Below are 17,697 nucleotides of genomic sequence, written 5' to 3' on the forward strand. Positions count from 1 at the left end.
ATGGGAAGGATATCTTGGTGGTTGGCTGGCTTGGTCTCTTCTTGCAATCAGGTAAGTGATAATAGGTTTTAGGGTTTCATTTTATTTCTTAGCTATTAAGAATTAAAAAAATTAAAAAAAAAAATCTCGTCACTTTCACGAGGTGGCGCCTCGTGGCCTCATCGCTTGGTCGCCTCTTGGTTCCGAGGCGTCCGCCTCTTTTAAGTCGCCTCGCCTTGGCTAGAGAGTCGCAGCATGCTTGCCTCGCCTTACCTCTCGACTCACTTGGCCTCTCTTATCGCCTTTTACAACACTGAATCTAATGCATGTTAGATTAATTTTTAGCCATTTGGGAGATAATTGACATGTCATAGGTGCTTTGGTCGGTGTATTTTGTGTTTAGTGATACTTTTTGTTTAAGGTGTGAAATAGACAAAAAAAAATTTTTAAGGGTCTATTTAGTTTAACTGTTGAATACGGCGGATAACTGTTAACTGATAGTTGATAGCTAGTAGTTAATAATAGCTGATTTATGTTAAGTATTTGATAAAATTATATTTAACTGTTGCTATTGATATGTGAAATAACTAATAAGGGTATATATCATATAATTTATTTTATTATTAAAATAAATATAAAATTAAAAATTTATTATATTATATTATATTACTAAATTAAATATATATAAGCATTAAATTAATATATTATATCATTTATTATATTATTAAAATAAATATATAATTATTAATTTATTATATTATATCATTTATTTTATTATTGAAATAAAAAAATAATTAAATTCTTTTAAAAAATAGTTAAATAACTTTAAAAATATACATAAATTAATAAAGTAATTATTATTTTTGATAAAGCAAAAACTTATAATTAATTTTAAATTTTTATATGTAAGTAAATATTTTATATTTTATGTTATTAATAAAAAATATTTTAACGAAGTTGAAATGCATTAATTAAGATGTTAAAATTATATATGAAAGAGATAAAAGTATTAATAATATTAATTTTTGAGTTAAATAAAAAAGAATAATATGATCAAAATAAAAAATAAAATCAAATGACCTATCAGCTGATAAAAAACAACTCTAAAAATAGAGCTGATCAAACTACAGTTGATAGATATTATGGGGGTGTTTGGTTTACCTGTTGGGTGCAGCTGATAGCTGATAGACATCCAAACAGGTAAATTGTGATGTTTAGTAAACTTAAAAAAATAGAACTGATAGCTGATGGGCAACTGATATGATACCCATCAGCTGCAGTTTTTATCAGCTCTATTTTTAGAGCTGTTTCTGATCAGCTGATAGCTGATCAGATTTTATTTTTTATTTTGATCGTATTATCTTTTTTTTATTTAACTTGAAAATTAATATTATTAATATTTTTATTTTTTTATTTGTAATTTTAATATTTTAATTAACGTATTTCAACTTTGTTAAAATATTTTTTATTAATAACATAAAATATAAAATATTTATTTATATCCAAAAACTTAAAATAATTATAAATTTTTCTATTAACAATAATAATTATTTTATTATTTTATCTATATTTTTAAAATTATTTTATAATCTTAAAAAAATAATTATTTTCTTATTTCAATAATAAAATAAATGATATAATATAAAAGATTAATAATTATATATTTATTTAAATAATATACTATATTAATTTAATAATTATATATTTAATTTAATAATAAAATAAATAATATAACGTAATAAATTTATAATTTTATATTTATTTAAATAATAAAATAAATTATATGATATACACTCTTATTAGTCATTTCATATATAACAGGAATAGCTAAATATAATTTTACCAAACACTTAATATAAAACAATATCATCACTATTAGTTATCACTTGTCACTAATTATCAGTTGTATTCAACAGTTAATCCAAACAGGCCCTATATCAGTTACCTATCAGCTGTAGCTTTATTTCTTTAAACTTATCAAACAGTTTAATTCATCTATTTAGGTATTTATCAACTATCAACCACACCAAATAGAAGAATCAAACATTCTTTAAATGCCTGTCAAGGAAAAAAAAACCACAATAATTCAGATATATTTGGCCATTAATATTTTGGTTATTCCAAAACAATAGAGTACCATTCCGATTTCGTTTTGGATTTGGGTTTTTGGGAAGAATCGAACCGAACCCAGGCCCTTTTATCAAGCTGACGATCCCTTGCGTGTGGAAGCAAAAGGTTTTGGTTGGAAGTCTGCGCCTGCCGTGTGCGGCCTAATAATACGTCCCTCTGTCTTCCTTCTTCTCTGTTTCAAAGAAAACAAATAATGGTGGCTCGCTGCACCTATAAATCAGACGATTTAGTCATTAAATCACCCAACGATAGGCGTCTCTACAGAGTTATTGAGCTCGACAATGGTCTCTGCGCTTTGCTTGTTCAGGATCCCGAGATTTACCCTGACGACGATTCTAAAACCCTAGGAAACTCCCCTCAACAAGAACAATTAGTAGAAGAGGATGATGATGATGATGAGGAAGAAGATAGCGAAGAAGGGGACGATGATGAAGATGAAGAAGAAGAAGAGGAGGAGGAAGGTGAAGAAGAAGATAATGAAGGGAAAGTGAAAGGGACAGGAAAAGGAACTTCTCAGACTAAGAAGGTTAGTGTTCTGTTTTGATTTAAATGTGTATGTTGAATTGAAAATTTACAGAGCATTGGGAAATGAATGTCACTGTTTATTATGCGCGGATTGTTGAGTATCTGATTATACTTAATAGATAAAACTTCAATATGACCGTTTATTTGCACGGATTGTTGAGTTAATACCGACGTCTATGCTTTTTCGATCTACATAGTGCTGCTTTTAAGTTATATTGGACTTGCAATTGGTTTTTGTTTCTTCCTCTAAATATTGTCTACGGTTCTGAGATTCACTGTTATTTGATGATATAATATTTATGCATTTCTCTTTGCAGGCAGCGGCAGCAATGTGCGTAGCCATGGGCAGCTTCTCTGACCCTGTTGAGGCACAGGGTCTCGCTCATTTTCTAGGTTTGGTTGTTTATCTTGTAAATATATGCTGAGTCCTACTTTATAATGCTGAAGATAAATTAATCATTCAGATTTATATAAACTCTTTGGATGCTACTATAAACTGCTTTCCCCAAATTGCTTACTAAATTTTCATGTTGAGAACCTTTTTCACAATCTCAAAGTTCACATATGTTTTGCTGTGTGGAAAAAGAATGCAATCAGTGGAATATGATTCTATTTTATTGTAGTGTATACAAGTTAATTTTTATTCAAAGAAAATGCCTGATGAATGGAGGAGTATTTTAGTACATATTTTTAAAAATAAGGGAGGCATATAGAGTTGTTCAAATTATAGGGGAATTAAAATCATGAGCCATACTATGAAGTTGTGGAAGAGAGTTGTGGAATATCGATTACGTTATGATACTTCTATCTCTCCCAATCAATTTGGCGTCATGCCTGTCGTTCAACTATGGAAGCGATCTTTTTCATCGGAAGCTTGAGCGAGGAAATATTACATATGATTTTTATCGATTTGGAGAAGGTTTATTAAAGTGTTCCAAGAGATATCTTATGGAGAGTGTTAGAACAAAATGGATATCTATTAGGTACATACAAGTGTTTAAAGGCATGTATGAAGGAGCAACTACTGTTGCAGTGGGATGGAACACAAGAGATTTTCCTATCTCAGTTGGATTACACCGAAGTTCAGCTGTAATCCCTTATCTTTTTACATTAGTTTTAGATGAATTAACGAAACATATACAAGAGAGTATATCTTGGCACATGATGTTTGCGGATGATATAGTTTTGATAGATGAGACGCAAGAAGGAGTTAATAGAAAGCTAGAGTTTTGGAGAAGTATTCTAGAGTCAAAGGGCTTTAAGTTAAGTAGAACGAATACAGAATACATATATTGCAAATTCAGTGAAGGCCGAATTGGTGATAGGGAAGGAGTTAGTTTGGATGGAGTGATACCGTCCCAAAGTAATCAATTTAAATATCTCGGCTCGGTCAATCAAGTAGATGGGGGATGTGAGGAGGATGGTAGATGGGGGATGTGAGGAGGATGTTAGTCATAGGATTAAAGCCGGATGGTTGAAGTGGAGATGTGCCACGGGAGTTTTATGTGATCGCAAGATTCTCAATAAGTTGAAAGGAAAATTTTACTGTATAGCCATACGACCGGCCATGTTATATGGTAGTGAGTGTTAGGTACTGAAGGAGTCCTATGTGTCTAATATAAGAGTTACGGAGATGAGAATGTTAAGGTGGATGAGTGGCCATACTAGACTAGATAAAGTCCGTAATGAGAGCATTAGAGAAAAGGTAGGAGTGATATCAATTGAGGATAAATTGAGAGAAGGGAGATTGAGGTGGTTTGGTCATGTGAAGCGTAGACATACGGAGGCTCCAGTTAGACAAGTAGAGCACGTTAGGGTAGAGAATAGAAAGAAAAGAAGGGGTAGACCTAAATTGACTTGGAGGAGAGTAGTACAACATGACCTAGAAGTATTATATATTTCCGAGGATTTAACCTAAAATCGTTTAGAGTGGAGAAAGAGAATTCATATAGCCGACTCCAAATTTTTGGGATAAAGGCTTAGTTGAGTTGAGTTAAGTTAAGTATACAAGTCAATTTTTCTTTTTTAAATTATTTTATATTTAGAAATGACTTGAATTTAGGTGAAAGTGGTATCTATTTTTAAGTTTACCATTAAATTATATTTAGGTGAATATATGAATGTCAGACATCTATTTCCAAAATGAATCAAGCATGAGCAAAATTTGCACCACAAGCTAGATAATTCTTGCACTAAACACCTAGGAATTGATGGCTGAGCACTACTAAGGAGTTGGAATCTAACAAAATGGTCTTCGTACAGGTTTGTTCAAGGAGATTAGTTGTGGAATGCTGGGTTTCCAGCAGTTGAAAATTTTTGTATTGTAAGGAGGCATTGAAAAGAAAGTAAACTATGGAATGATATAAGAGTTCTAGCAGAAAGCGAATGAAATTATTCATGCATGGGTTATAATAGGGTTTGGAAATAAGAATCATCACTGGCATTAGTTGAGCAAAGTACTTGTGATCTCGCTTGCACAGTGGAAAACATGCTCTTACATGAGATCAAACCTCTTGCGCTATTTTGAGTGTTTTCTTTTCCTTGATTAGGTCTACTTTTTTGTCCATCATATTCCAAACATTCTCTCTTACTGGAGAATTTAGACAAAGTGCTTTGTTCTTACATTTCATAATTTATGCTACATGTTATAAATTTTTGGTACTCCAATATTGCTTACAATCTATATGTTTTGCAGAACACATGCTTTTCATGGGGAGTAATGATTTCCCAGATGAGAATGAGGTTTGTTTAGCCATATCCTTCTCATTAATCACTTTTTAGAAGAAGATTGAGAATCATTATGGAAAGGTGGAAGTTTAAGATTTTTTTTTTTCTTTTTGAATTTTTGTAAACAACAAGGATATTAGATGCATGGCAGTAGTCTGTGGAGACTCATTTACTACATATTCTTCTTTTAGTCTCAAGAGGCATTGATATTTAATGGCAAAAATTACCACCTTAGGGACAATTGAATGGAAAATTTATTCTAACACGCATTTTTTTTTATGGTTTTCCATTTTGTTCCTGTAATGATTGAACTCTACACTAGTTGCTTTTAGAAGATATGTGCATGTTTCAGTTGTTCTAATTAAATTCTACAAATAATCATGTTGGGTAATTTAAGTGTAGCTTGGGCTGTCAGTTGACTTTTTTCTTTGCTAGTATGATAGTTACTTGTCCAAGCACGGAGGCTCATCAAATGCATACACAGAAACTGAGCATACATGCTACCATTTTGAAGTCAAGCATGAGTATCTTAAGAGTGCCCTGAAAAGGTAAACATGTATTCTTAATGGGAGGAATTTGATAATGAAAGTTCTTGATTCCCCTTTTTGTACGGGTCAGTGCACATGCATGCCACAATGATCTTTTTGATTCCTCTATGCCTTTGTGCATGTGCAAATGAAGAAATTATGGTCTTTTCTGATGCTGTTCACATTGATGTTGGGTCCATTGTAATAGCTATCTGTATTCCAAATTTAAAATTTTAATGATGGTGAAATATGTTGTTAAGTTTAATTCGTAATCTAATTGTTTCTTTTGTCCAACTAGGATTATTTTTATATTTGTTTGAATATTTTTAATTATATGAGTTAGATGCATGTGGAGGAATACTAACAGCATGGGAATTTGTTGATGTCAAAATGAGGCTGTGAGGCTTATACTTATAGGGCAATGAAGATAGTTGTCTGTTTGCTTACCTAACATCTTGATCAATTTAATAATTCCATTGATGGTTACTTTAGTGTATATGAGTTCTTCATAATTATAAACAACTATGTTATCTTACATATTGAATGATAATTGGTGCTTGTTATCCTGATGTTCGGCCATGCTTACAATAAGGCTTCATACTTCCCCTTCTCTCTCTCTCTCTCTCTCTCTCTCTCTCTCTCTCTCTTACCCCTCATCTTTAATTTTTTATGATTACATTTTATGTCAAAATGTCTGTCTATCAGAAAATGCTTTGAAATTTTATGTTGCTCTTCTTGCTTTATCAGATTTTCTCAGTTTTTTGTTTCCCCTCTTGTGAAAATTGAAGCCATGGAACGAGAGGTGCTTGCAGTAGATTCAGGTGTGTTCCACTTTCCTATGTCTGCTGTTCGGTTTCTTGTCTTAAAAGGAGCTCAGTTTTCAATTATGCTGAAGTTGCATTCTTATTTTGCTTTTGGCCCATTTGTTGTTGCTGAATGGTACGTGTATGAAACAAAATGGATATAGAGTTTAACCAGGTTTTGCAAAATGATGCTTGCCGCCTCCAACAGCTCCAATGTCATACATCTGGACCTGGTTACCCATTTAACAGATTCTGTTGGGGTAGTTTTGCTTCTCCTACCTTTCATTTTAGGATTCATGTTCCTGTTTCTGTGAAACAGAGTAATTTTCTTTTGTTGCTTGGAAGGGAATAAGAAGAGCCTTATTGATGCCATGGAGAAAGGAATAAATTTGCGGGAACAAATTTTGAAACTATACAGAGATTACTATCATGGCGGACTGATGAAACTAGTTGTCATTGGAGGAGGTAAAGTTTTCGCAATATCTATGCTATATTATTTTGTGCTTAAGAGGTGATCAGATGAGACAAAATGAAACTAACACAGGACATCAATTCATTGAAGTGCATTCAATTCATTGTTGAATTTTGAAGTATAATTTTCTTTTATGGTTCATTGGGTTCCATGGAAAGAGAGGTAGTCTAAAAAATTGGGTTGATTAGACAGAGATGGAGATCACAATTGGTATTATGTCAGAGGTAACACTATGTTGGTAGCACTAAGAAAAGCGGTAGTGCAATGTTCCAGTGGTACTAAAGTTGATTATAGATAGCAGTAAACTTATTTGTAAGAGTGATGTTTGACTGAAAAACATTTCCACATTGAGCTTTTATTACCAAATTCTACTCTCTATTTTTGAAATTATATAGAAGGGCAAAATATACTTTCTGTAAAATATTAAAAGATAGGGTCACTTTTTAAGTGGGAATTGAGAGGAAATTTCTGTGGCGAGTGTATTTTAGATTTTGCTATGTTGATGACAATGCTATTAAATAATGCAGAGTCTCTGGACATGCTTGAGAGTTGGGTTACAGAATTGTTTGCTAATGTCAGAAAAGGTCCTCAGGTGAAGCCAAAGTTTCAGGTGCAAGGTCCTATCTGGAAAGCTGGTAAACTTTATAGATTAGAGGCAGTTAAAGATGTTCACATCCTTGACTTGACATGGACGCTGCCATGTCTTCGTCAAGATTATCTGAAGAAATCTGAAGATTATTTGGCTCACCTCTTGGGGCATGGTAAGAAACTATTGAATCGTATCTTGGTTATTCACCTTCTTATAAAAAGAGAAGGGCAGTTCACCTATCAGCAAGTGAACTCTATATGTTTGTGTGATTATGCACATGCAGGCATCTGCATTGTGCATCACGTGTTCATGATTGGATATGGGAATGTGTGAACTTAAACATGAGATGTGCATTGATTAAAAAAAAAAAAGCATTGCTGGAATCACATCATTCCTCTTTAAAGCACAATGGACTTGATATATGTTAAAAGAATGAATGGACTTTTGTCACCCACAACAGGATGTAGTTTCGTAATGCAGGAGCCTGTTATTTATACATGCATAAAAAAGGGCATAAAATATTTGGTCCCACTTTTTCCTTGGATTATATGTCTTCTTTTTCCTTTGCGGTATTTTCTGTTATCACTGTTCTTGCTTTAACTTTCTCCTTGGTATTAGCATGTAATTCCCATAGGCTTTCTTGGAGATCTTTCAGTTCTCCTGAAGTTCATATGATTTTATGCAGCTGGCCACATGTTTTTAGCTTGGGTTTCATTTGTAAGCACATTATTTACACCTTGCAGAGGGCAGAGGAAGCTTACATTCCTTTCTCAAAGCTAAAGGATGGGCCACATCTTTGTCTGCTGGTGTTGGAGAAGAAGGAATGCATCGATCATCTGTAGCTTATATCTTTGGCATGTCGATACGTCTCACTGACTCTGGCTTAGAGAAGGTACTATGTTTTCCGTTCTACTTATCTGTTGGATATTAGAAGACAGTTACATTTCCTAAATATTGAGTTTGTTTCTGTGTGGCATAGTCCTTGTTCTCTTGAAGACCAACTCTATATAAGATTTTGTTTCCTTTGAGGAATTTCAGGTGATGTAATTGATGCAAGTTAATTATGTGCTCATCTCAAGATGTTTTTATTAGTCATGAGACTTGTAGGGAGTATCATATATCAACTGCTATGGTCTCTCTTATCAATGGAAAGTTCTAGACTGCTTAGTTGATAGACTCAGAGAGCATTGAAGAACTTTATACGCATTCCTAGTCACACACCCACCACATGTCTACTTTCATCAAATATTGATTTCTCCTTCCTGTCCACTTCTTTGATTTTACCTCTTCCTCTTGTTTTCATGTTTTCTTGAAAGAAGGTAAATGAAACTGCATATGTTTGACTGTGTTGTCACTTTGATGTCCTCACCAATGCATGGTCTATTATTTATGATCACTTATAACTCTTGGTAGTGGCAATGCCCTATCTGGCGATTTGACTGTGATGATTGTTTATTGATGAACAAGATCTTTTATTTTTAGCTTGCTTTACTTATCTTATCATGCTCTTGATATATTTTTTTGGCAGATTTTTGAAATCATTGGCGTCATTTATCAATACCTTAAGTTACTATATCAACTTTCACCGCAAGAATGGATATTTAAGGAACTACAGGATATCGGAAACATGGAATTCAGATTTGCAGAAGAACAACCTCAGGATGAATATGCTGCAAAACTTGCAGGTTTGGCTTCTTAATTTTTGCTTCCAGCTTTTTTTATGTTATTGTCATATGATCTGTAGGAAAAAGAGTTGGATTACTTTTCATTTGATCTGTAGCATCAGAAAACTTGCGCATTTGGATGATGAGGAAACAAGACATGTAGAGGATTTACCGTGATAGGAGTAGTTGACCTCAATGACACTTGATACTGACAGATTTGGGCATATTTATCTACAGATACTAAGTCTTACTTTTTTGCCATCGTCTTCAAGGAATTGTCAAATAAGGCAATAGCTCACTGGTCTGCACAAGAGCACAACACAAAGGAGAGACCCAAAATCTCCTCAACACAGTCGCTGTAGTAAATTCAGCAACTCAAAAAAAGGTCATAATAGATCCAAAATACCCGCACGACAATTATAATAACCCAAGAACAAACAGCCAGAAGCCAAACAAGAAGTGATTCTGAGGTTGCAGTAAGGGTCACAGGGTCTAACATCCTGGACACCCACAAATATGTGCCAAACAACCAAGTAAATCAATGACTAAGCACCAGAGATGAAGACCAGCAACTCGTCCTGACAGCCACAAACAGCCAAAAGAGCCCTTAAGAGAGCACTAACCAAAACAAAATTCTGACTGAAATAAGACAATGCAAAACACAACCAGACTTGGATGGAAACACACCTAGAAGAAAAAAAAAAAGAAAAAAAAAAATCCACGGTGCCCAATCCTCAGTCAATGAAAACAACCAAAAACAGAACTTAGATAAAGAGTCAGAAAGGTTCCTGAAGCAGAACCTATGTTCCTGCAACAGAACGTGTGTGCAAACACCTTGGAGCACCTATAGAAATGCTCCAGACCAAGCAACAGCTCACTAGGTTGAACTAAGCTTGTTGGGGCGGCATCAGGGAAAAGAAGCTGAAAACACAAATGCCGGTTGATACGCCACCATTCTCTGGCGCATGAGGTAGAGCCAGAAATAGAGAGCTTATGCGTGGGAGCTACTAGCCTCGCTGCAGGTCACTGGACTTCACAGGGAGGCCTGTCGGCAGTTACACTTTCTTCTAGGGAGGGTCACCTGAAAATGGTGGCCTAAAGGAACAGTAGCCAAAAAAAAAAAAAAAAAACAAAGGAGGAAAAAAATGGTTTTAGGGTTTTTCTTCCTCATTGGAATTATGTCTCTAATACCATGTTAGGAATAATTTTTTGTGTATTATTTCAAAAATAACTGATACAAATATATACAAGTTATCCCTACCTGATTAGCAATTCAAAATCTTTAAATCTATGCTAACTATATAGGCTTTGTTTGGAATAAATCTTTTACAAGAAAAGAATTCAATTGAATTCTCACATAATCATGCTTGATTTCTACTTCTTTGAAAATGATTTTTTTTTTTTTTAAAGTTAAAAAGAATTTAATTCTTTCATTCCAAACATGAGAATTGATAGAAAAAAAAGATCAATTGAATTGAATTCCTGTAAAATTCTAGATTTCAAATAGGGGATAAGGAATATATAATTAGCTAATTAGGAATATGTACACAAATTGACATTCCTTAACACTTATGATTGAGCACGCTTGAGAATTCTTAATTAACTATGATTGACAATTTTTTGTTGCAGAGAATTTGCTTGTTTATCCAACAGAACATGTTATATATGGAGATTATGTGTACAAGATCTGGGATGAAGAAATGATAAAACATCTCCTGGGTTTCTTCACACCAGCAAACATGAGGATTGATGTGGTATCAAAGTCATTCATGAAGTCTCGAGGTAATTTCTAATCAAGTTTTTCAATCTTGATTTATTTGATAATGTTGCTTATTTTAAAGGCCAAATTATTTAAAAAATCAGTTACTTTTGAGTTTTTCACACTAAACCAAACCATTATAAGTAACAGGATGAGACATAAATTTTGATCAGTAATACAGTTATGGCCAAAGCTGCTTCATCATCTCTCAATAAAGTAGCATTTACATTCTTTATTTATGTCTGCCCATGTATTGTTTGATTCAATGCCACATTCGTTTGAATGTGTTACTTTTGTTAAAGAAATACAGTATGAATGTCAGGAACAAAGAGTTGTTTTATACTAAAGACTGTCGATTTTGTTATGGTTTTAGTTAGCTGATTGTTTGGGACACCCTGTTTCTTTGCTATTGCAAGAGAATAAATAGCTGAGATGGAGTTGTATTTGGTTTTGTGAATAGAATAACAGAATTTTTTGTCTCTCGATTCTTATAGGATTCTTTTCTCCTTCTTCTTCTTCTTTTTCTTCTTCTTCTTCTCTCTCTCTCTCTCTCAGTTGCCAAAAAAAAAAGACCTGCAAATTCCGTCCTAACAATGATTTTTTCCCTACTGAGATATTAGTTGAAACTCCCATAATTAAGATGTACTGGTTATCAATCAATTATGTGTCTTGAGATTGTTTGTGAAAGGTACTCTTTCCAGTTAAGGGTGAACTACTGAACTTTAGTTTCAATTTGCTTCGTAGAAACAGAGGGAATGTTCCCCCATAAAAATCCATGACTTGTTCTATTAAAATTAAAAGGTTTGGTTAAAAGCACTAAAGGAGTTGAAAGTCATAGACCTATTGCTAAATGAGATATGGAATGCATTTATAAGGCAAATGATTGGTCAGAATATGATCGTGATTTTTTTTCCTCTTTCAAATACTAATTCTATATGTTAAATTGTCAGTAGCACTTCATATTGAAATTGTGACTATTTGAAGCTGCTATATGCTGTATCTTCTGATCATAAGACATGGGAAGTTGGGTTCCATAAAAATGATTGAGCGGTTGACTCTCTGTCTTACACCCATTTCAGATGTCCAACATGAGCCTTGGTTTGGATCATCTTACACTGAGGAAAATATTCCTCCTCCTTTGATGGAATTGTGGAGGGATCCGCCAGAAATTGATGTTTTATTACACCTACCTTCAAAGAATGAGTTTATTCCATGTGACTTTTCCATTCGTGCTGATGGCTTAAATGGCACAAATTCATCTTCTCCAAGATGTATAATTGATGAACCTTTGATGAAGTTCTGGTACAAGCTTGACAACACTTTTAAATTCCCCCGTGCAAATACATATTTCCTCATAAATTTGAAAGGGGCCTACAATGATGTGAAGAGTTGTCTTCTAACTGAGCTATTTATTCACCTTCTCAAGGATGAGCTGAATGAGACCATATATCAGGTTAGTTGCTCATCTTTGATGACAAATAATTCTTAGCTTTTGTAATAAGTGAACTTGCTATTTTCTGAATCTGTTTGAGGAAACCGTAAATGTGTTTCATTCAGTTTTGGAACTATTGACATTGGAGCTTTGGTCTTTTGGAGACTTCATACTAAAGTGGGTTACTTCAAGGAAAGGCAAATCAGTTAAATAGTATGTTTTGATATGGTGGTCTGCTTATATCTTGTTGGAATAATTAGTTGAATGGGAAGGGATGACTGTGTATGAAGAGCGGTGATGTAGACTAAAATACATTTTCCTTTGGGTAGAAATAAATTATTCTGCTATAACCCTTAACTCTTTTTATGCTATTTTGATATGTTATATAGTGTTCAACCAACTTTTTGAATTTTAATTTTTATTTAGCGATAAAATCTTTGATGTAATGGACTTCTTGTATCAGTCTTGTGGATATCCAGTTGATATTGTTTAAATGATTAGTTACTACAAGTATTCCTTTATTCTTATTTTGTTTTTGACCTTGACATTCCACTTGATATGTGTGTTTCCATATGCTATTCAGAGTTTTGTATGAGAGGAACCTTTTTATTGTTTCTCTGCAGGCCAGTGTTGCCAAGTTAGAAACATCTGTATCTTTTGTTGGTGACAAGTTGGAGCTAAAGGTTTATGGTTTCAATGATAAGGTTTCGGTTCTTTTGTCTAAGATTTTGGCGATAGCCAAATCATTTGTTCCAATAAATGATCGTTTTCGGGTATGTATATTTTTGAATTTAATCTCCATATTTGCTGCAATGCTCCTTCTACATTTTCATTTCTCAAATGAATTTTAGTCTCTAAATTGATGTTGCATTTAAATGGAAATGACTGCAATTTCCATTGCTTCATGGCTTGTCCATTTTAAATTGACTCTGAAGATAACAGGTTATAAAAGAGGATGTGGAGAGAAGTTTAAAGAATGCCAATATGAAGCCTCTAAATCATTCATCATACTTGAGACTTCAAGTCCTGCGTAAGAGCTTCTATGATGTAGAGGAGAAGCTACGTGTTCTAGGTGACCTCTCTCTTGCTGATCTGAAGGCATTTATTCCTGAGCTTCTTTCCCAGGTACACAAATAAATGCATGCCTGTACTTTGAGAGTAGCATTAGGTTGTTACTATGACTGTATACTGTACAAATACAGCTCACATCTGTCTTCATATTGTACAGATTTATATTGAAGGCCTGTGCCATGGCAATTTGTTGGAAGGAGAAGCAATCAATATATCAAATATATTCAAAAACAACTTTTCTTCACCACCACTCCCTTTTAATATGAGGCATGAGGAGAATGTATTATGCCTTCCTCCTAGTTCCAACCTGGTGAGAGATGTCAAAGCGAAGAATAAGTCTGAAACAAACTCTGTAGTTGAGGTAGCTGATAATTGACTAACTTCCTGTGTTCCTTTTGTTGTATATCTGATGCAGTATAGCAAGCTTAGAATTTTATTTTGTAATTAGGTTGATTTAATTTTAATTGTAATATTAGGAAGTTTATCTTAATTTATATTCCTAATTAGAGTTGAATTAGGGTTTCTAAAAACTCTATAAATATGCCTATGTTTATTCAGTAGCTTTTGATTAGGACAATTATAAGAGTTTGTCTCTGAGAATCTGTTTCTCCCCTTTTGAAACTCTCTTTCTATTCTTCACTAGTGAGAATTGGTTTCTCTTGGTCCCTAAACTTCCTGGTTCTACATCAGTTTTTGGTATCAGAGCCTTCTAAAATCCCACCCTCCCACTGTTTGAAATTTCCTTCCTTTCTGTTTCTTTGGAATTTCTTTTGCTGTTTAAAAAATGAAAAAGGGCCCAGAAAAGTTGCGAGAAACAGAACAGGAAGAAAAACACCATCGCCCCAACACCCTTCACTTTCACCCATCGTCAGACAATTGAGACTATCAGGCAACCCCTTCCTCAGCCTCAGGCGAGTCTATTGAATCCTGTCTGGCCACCTGAAGCTTAATGGATTTCCAGATCTGACTGGGTCGAGATTCAACCTGATTCACAACCCAGTTAAATCTCCTCTGATTCCAGCAGCCGTAACTTCCCTGCTTCTGCATGCTGGAGGCACTTTTCTGACGTTGAAGATCAATTCGGCGCCTCCAAGTAGCCAAATCTGGTGGTTGGTTTTGACCCAAATACAAGACATAGGCCTATTTGTGGAGTTCTTAGAAACCCTAATTCAACTCTAATTGGGAAAAACTTCCTAAATAAAATACCAATCCTAATAATAGCAGCATTACTAAGTAATAAAACCAATAAACTTGCTAATTTTACAATTAAAATTAAATCAACATAATTCCTAAATAAAACTTTAATCTTCTTATACTGCATCAATATCCTTCACACCTTCTTTTCCCTCTCAAATTCCATTTATTACATTATTCTTCTTCTTACCTTGTTTTCTGTTTCACACGGCAGCTTTATTTCCAAATTGAGCCAGAAACAGGGTCAAAATCAATAGCATTGAAGACATTGGCTGATCTTTTTGATGAAATTGTGGAAGAACCGCTCTTTAATCAGCTAAGGTGACTTTTATTTTAGGCTGGAAGTATTTCATATTCATAGTCTGTATTATAGGGTATGCATACCTATTTAAGGGGATTTGCAGCTATGTTTTTTTAAAGCCATTCCTATGAGATTTCTGCTTAGAAACAGACCAATTTGGTTGGTTACTTAACTGAAAAATATTTCCTGCTTTTTGGGCATATTTTAAATAGAGGTGCATTTATCCCATGCTTTTTCTTCGATGGGCGTACAGATTATAGCATTATTTTCATGATATTGTTTATATTATTCTTTGTATAAGCTTCTCAATTATTTTGGATTATAGGACAAAGGAGCAGCTTGGTTATGTTGTTGAATGTAGCCCACGAGTAACATACTGTATTTATGGATTTTGTTTCTGTGTTCAATCTTCCAAATACAACCCAATTTACTTGCAGGAGAGAATTGACAACTTCATGAATGGCCTTGAAGAGTTGTTGGTAAGATCCAAGTGCATTGCTTTCAACATAATTCTAGTTTCACAGATTTTGGTTTTCCCATTTTGTGCTAAATATATGTTCTAATTAGTCTTGATCAAGGTTTCTGTTGCCCATTTATGAGGATTATCTGCTGTCTTCAAATGATTTGTTATGATGTTCATAGGAATTGCATATTTTGAGGATTTCTTGTGCTTATTGCTAAATTACAGCGCAGCTGCTTAAATTCAGTTTTTCATGTAAAATAAATCAACTTCGATTTGTATCTTGGTAAGGTCACTATTGCCAAATTTCAGTAAATATTCAGTTGGTCTGATGCAGCAACCACATGATGTTTTCTTTCTTTCTTTCTTTTCATTATTATTATTATTTTAAATCTAGTTGTAAAATAAAATGTAGGGCATAGGATTTTCTTAGCTGCCATATCAGAAATCGGACCAAATCTGTGTTGAAATATGATGATAATGACGCTATTTAAATAAAAATTAAAGTTGGACTGATTTCTATGCAACAAATTGAAATTAATTTAACTATATTGAAATTTAATGATAAATCCAGTAAATTATGGGTGAGTTGAGTCCATCACTGTTAGATCTGTTTGGGAAGAAAACAGGGAGGAAAGTGAGCGCATGGAAAAAAAAGAAGGGCGGGTGGGGAGTAAGGAAGAGGAACTTGTTACTCTCACATTTTTGAAGCTGTAATTTTAATAGGAAAAATTTGATTTCATCCTTGACTCTTTACAAGGAGAAAAGATTTGTACTAGTCCTCCCCTCCTCCCAAAGGACCTATTTTCTATACAAGTTTTTCATTCCCTCCACTTACCCAAAAGAAAAAGTGTAGAATTTAGAAAACAACTTGCTTTCAAATGCCATTTTTCCCCTTCCTAGCAAATGTCTGTGAATATATATGTTGTTATTGCAGGAAGGACTTGATGAAGCATCCTTTGAGAACTACAGAAGTGGGTTAATGGCTAAGCTACTGGAAAAAGATCCTTCCCTCCAGTATGAAACCAATAGGCTCTGGAATCAGATTATCGATAAAAGGTACTATTTGTATACTATAAATTGGAGTGGATGATTAACTGCCAAATTGCAGTAAGTTAAAAGATCTGTGAATTAAATTAAATTAATATTGCATCACCCCTGTTATTTTATTGAATAATCGCAACATGGAGTCTTCAAGTCATCTTTACCACCCAACCTATTTCTCGGGCTTGAATATACATTAATAGACGCGCATATAGAAGTATTTTTGTATTTGTACAGCACTTTAAATATATTCATTATATTAACCGTCTTTTGGTTTTCAGGTATATGTTCAACTTTTCACAGAAAGAGGCAGAAGAACTGAAAAGCATTCACAAGAATGACGTTATTAACTGGTACAAAACATATTTGCAACAATCATCTCCCAAATGTCGAAGACTTGTAGTTCGGGTGTGGGGTTGCGACACCGACTGGAAAGAATTTGAAACACAGCGAGATTCTGAGCAGTTGATTAAAGATCTCTCTGCCTTTAAGATGTCATCTGAGTATTATCCAAGCCTTTGCTGAGGCAGAAAATCTTATTCAACACCAATTGTACCATACCAGTCTTAATTTTCAAAGCAGGTTGATTTTGGACCAATATTGTTTGATCCTCCATTATGAGAATCTGAAAATGGAGTTAACTGATTATTAACATTGAAGACATGGAATAATGGGATTGCCATAAAATGGTATGTTTGAATTTTATTTCATTGGCTAAAAAATAATATAATATAATAATTTATTATTATTATTTAAGTTCTTAATTTGATTTATTAGTTAATTTTTTTTATTTATATTCAAACTTTTTTAAAAATAATATAGAAATGTATTATTATTTAAAAATATTTAATTGGATTGATTTAATTAGTTTATATTTAAGTTCAAATCAAACTCTATTAAGAAATAGTATCTAAGCGAAAAAAAATAGGGACAATGTGTTTAGCGATGAATTTGTTGTTAATGATATAGTTTAGAGGAAATGAATTTGTTGTTAATTCATATTAATTTGTCATTAATAAA

The 17,697-nt window shown here is 33.5% G+C and overlaps 1 protein-coding gene across 3 annotated transcripts; it reads left to right on the top strand.

The window, feature by feature from the left end:
- The first annotated feature begins 2,197 nt into the window (after positions 1 to 2,197).
- LOC110663554 (nardilysin-like) lies at positions 2,198 to 17,382 on the top strand. 3 transcript variants are annotated; one of them, XM_021822899.2, is made up of 19 exons: positions 2,199 to 2,635; positions 2,952 to 3,027; positions 5,330 to 5,376; positions 5,797 to 5,909; positions 6,636 to 6,709; positions 6,856 to 6,951; positions 7,037 to 7,156; positions 7,691 to 7,924; positions 8,496 to 8,644; positions 9,281 to 9,437; positions 11,046 to 11,198; positions 12,255 to 12,628; positions 13,231 to 13,380; positions 13,550 to 13,732; positions 13,836 to 14,039; positions 15,087 to 15,193; positions 15,499 to 15,652; positions 16,571 to 16,692; positions 16,959 to 17,382. In XM_021822899.2, exons 1-19 carry the CDS (start codon positions 2,303 to 2,305, stop codon positions 17,200 to 17,202), a joined length of 3,090 nt encoding a protein of 1,029 aa, XP_021678591.2. In that variant the 5' UTR covers positions 2,199 to 2,302; the 3' UTR covers positions 17,203 to 17,382. The 3 variants fall into 3 exon arrangements, with proteins under 3 accessions (XP_057994818.1, XP_021678591.2, XP_021678592.2); XM_021822900.2 differs by having other exon boundaries at positions 2,552 to 2,635; positions 5,805 to 5,909; XM_058138835.1 differs by lacking the exon at positions 16,959 to 17,382 and having other exon boundaries at positions 2,198 to 2,635; positions 15,611 to 15,652; positions 16,571 to 16,696.
- The last annotated feature ends 315 nt before the right edge of the window (positions 17,383 to 17,697 follow it).

This window comes from Hevea brasiliensis, chromosome 16, assembly GCF_030052815.1.
Source record: "Hevea brasiliensis isolate MT/VB/25A 57/8 chromosome 16, ASM3005281v1, whole genome shotgun sequence".
Lineage (NCBI taxonomy): Eukaryota > Viridiplantae > Streptophyta > Magnoliopsida > Malpighiales > Euphorbiaceae > Hevea > Hevea brasiliensis.

Coding starts and splice junctions, on each gene's coding strand:
- LOC110663554 (XM_021822899.2), top strand. CDS start 2,303: ATGGTGGCTCGCTGCACCTATAAATCAGACGATTTAGTCATTAAATCA. Junction 7,925..8,495: donor GGCTCACCTCTTGGGGCATG/GTAAGAAACTAT, acceptor TACACCTTGCAG/AGGGCAGAGGAAGCTTACAT. Junction 11,199..12,254: donor GTCATTCATGAAGTCTCGAG/GTAATTTCTAAT, acceptor CACCCATTTCAG/ATGTCCAACATGAGCCTTGG.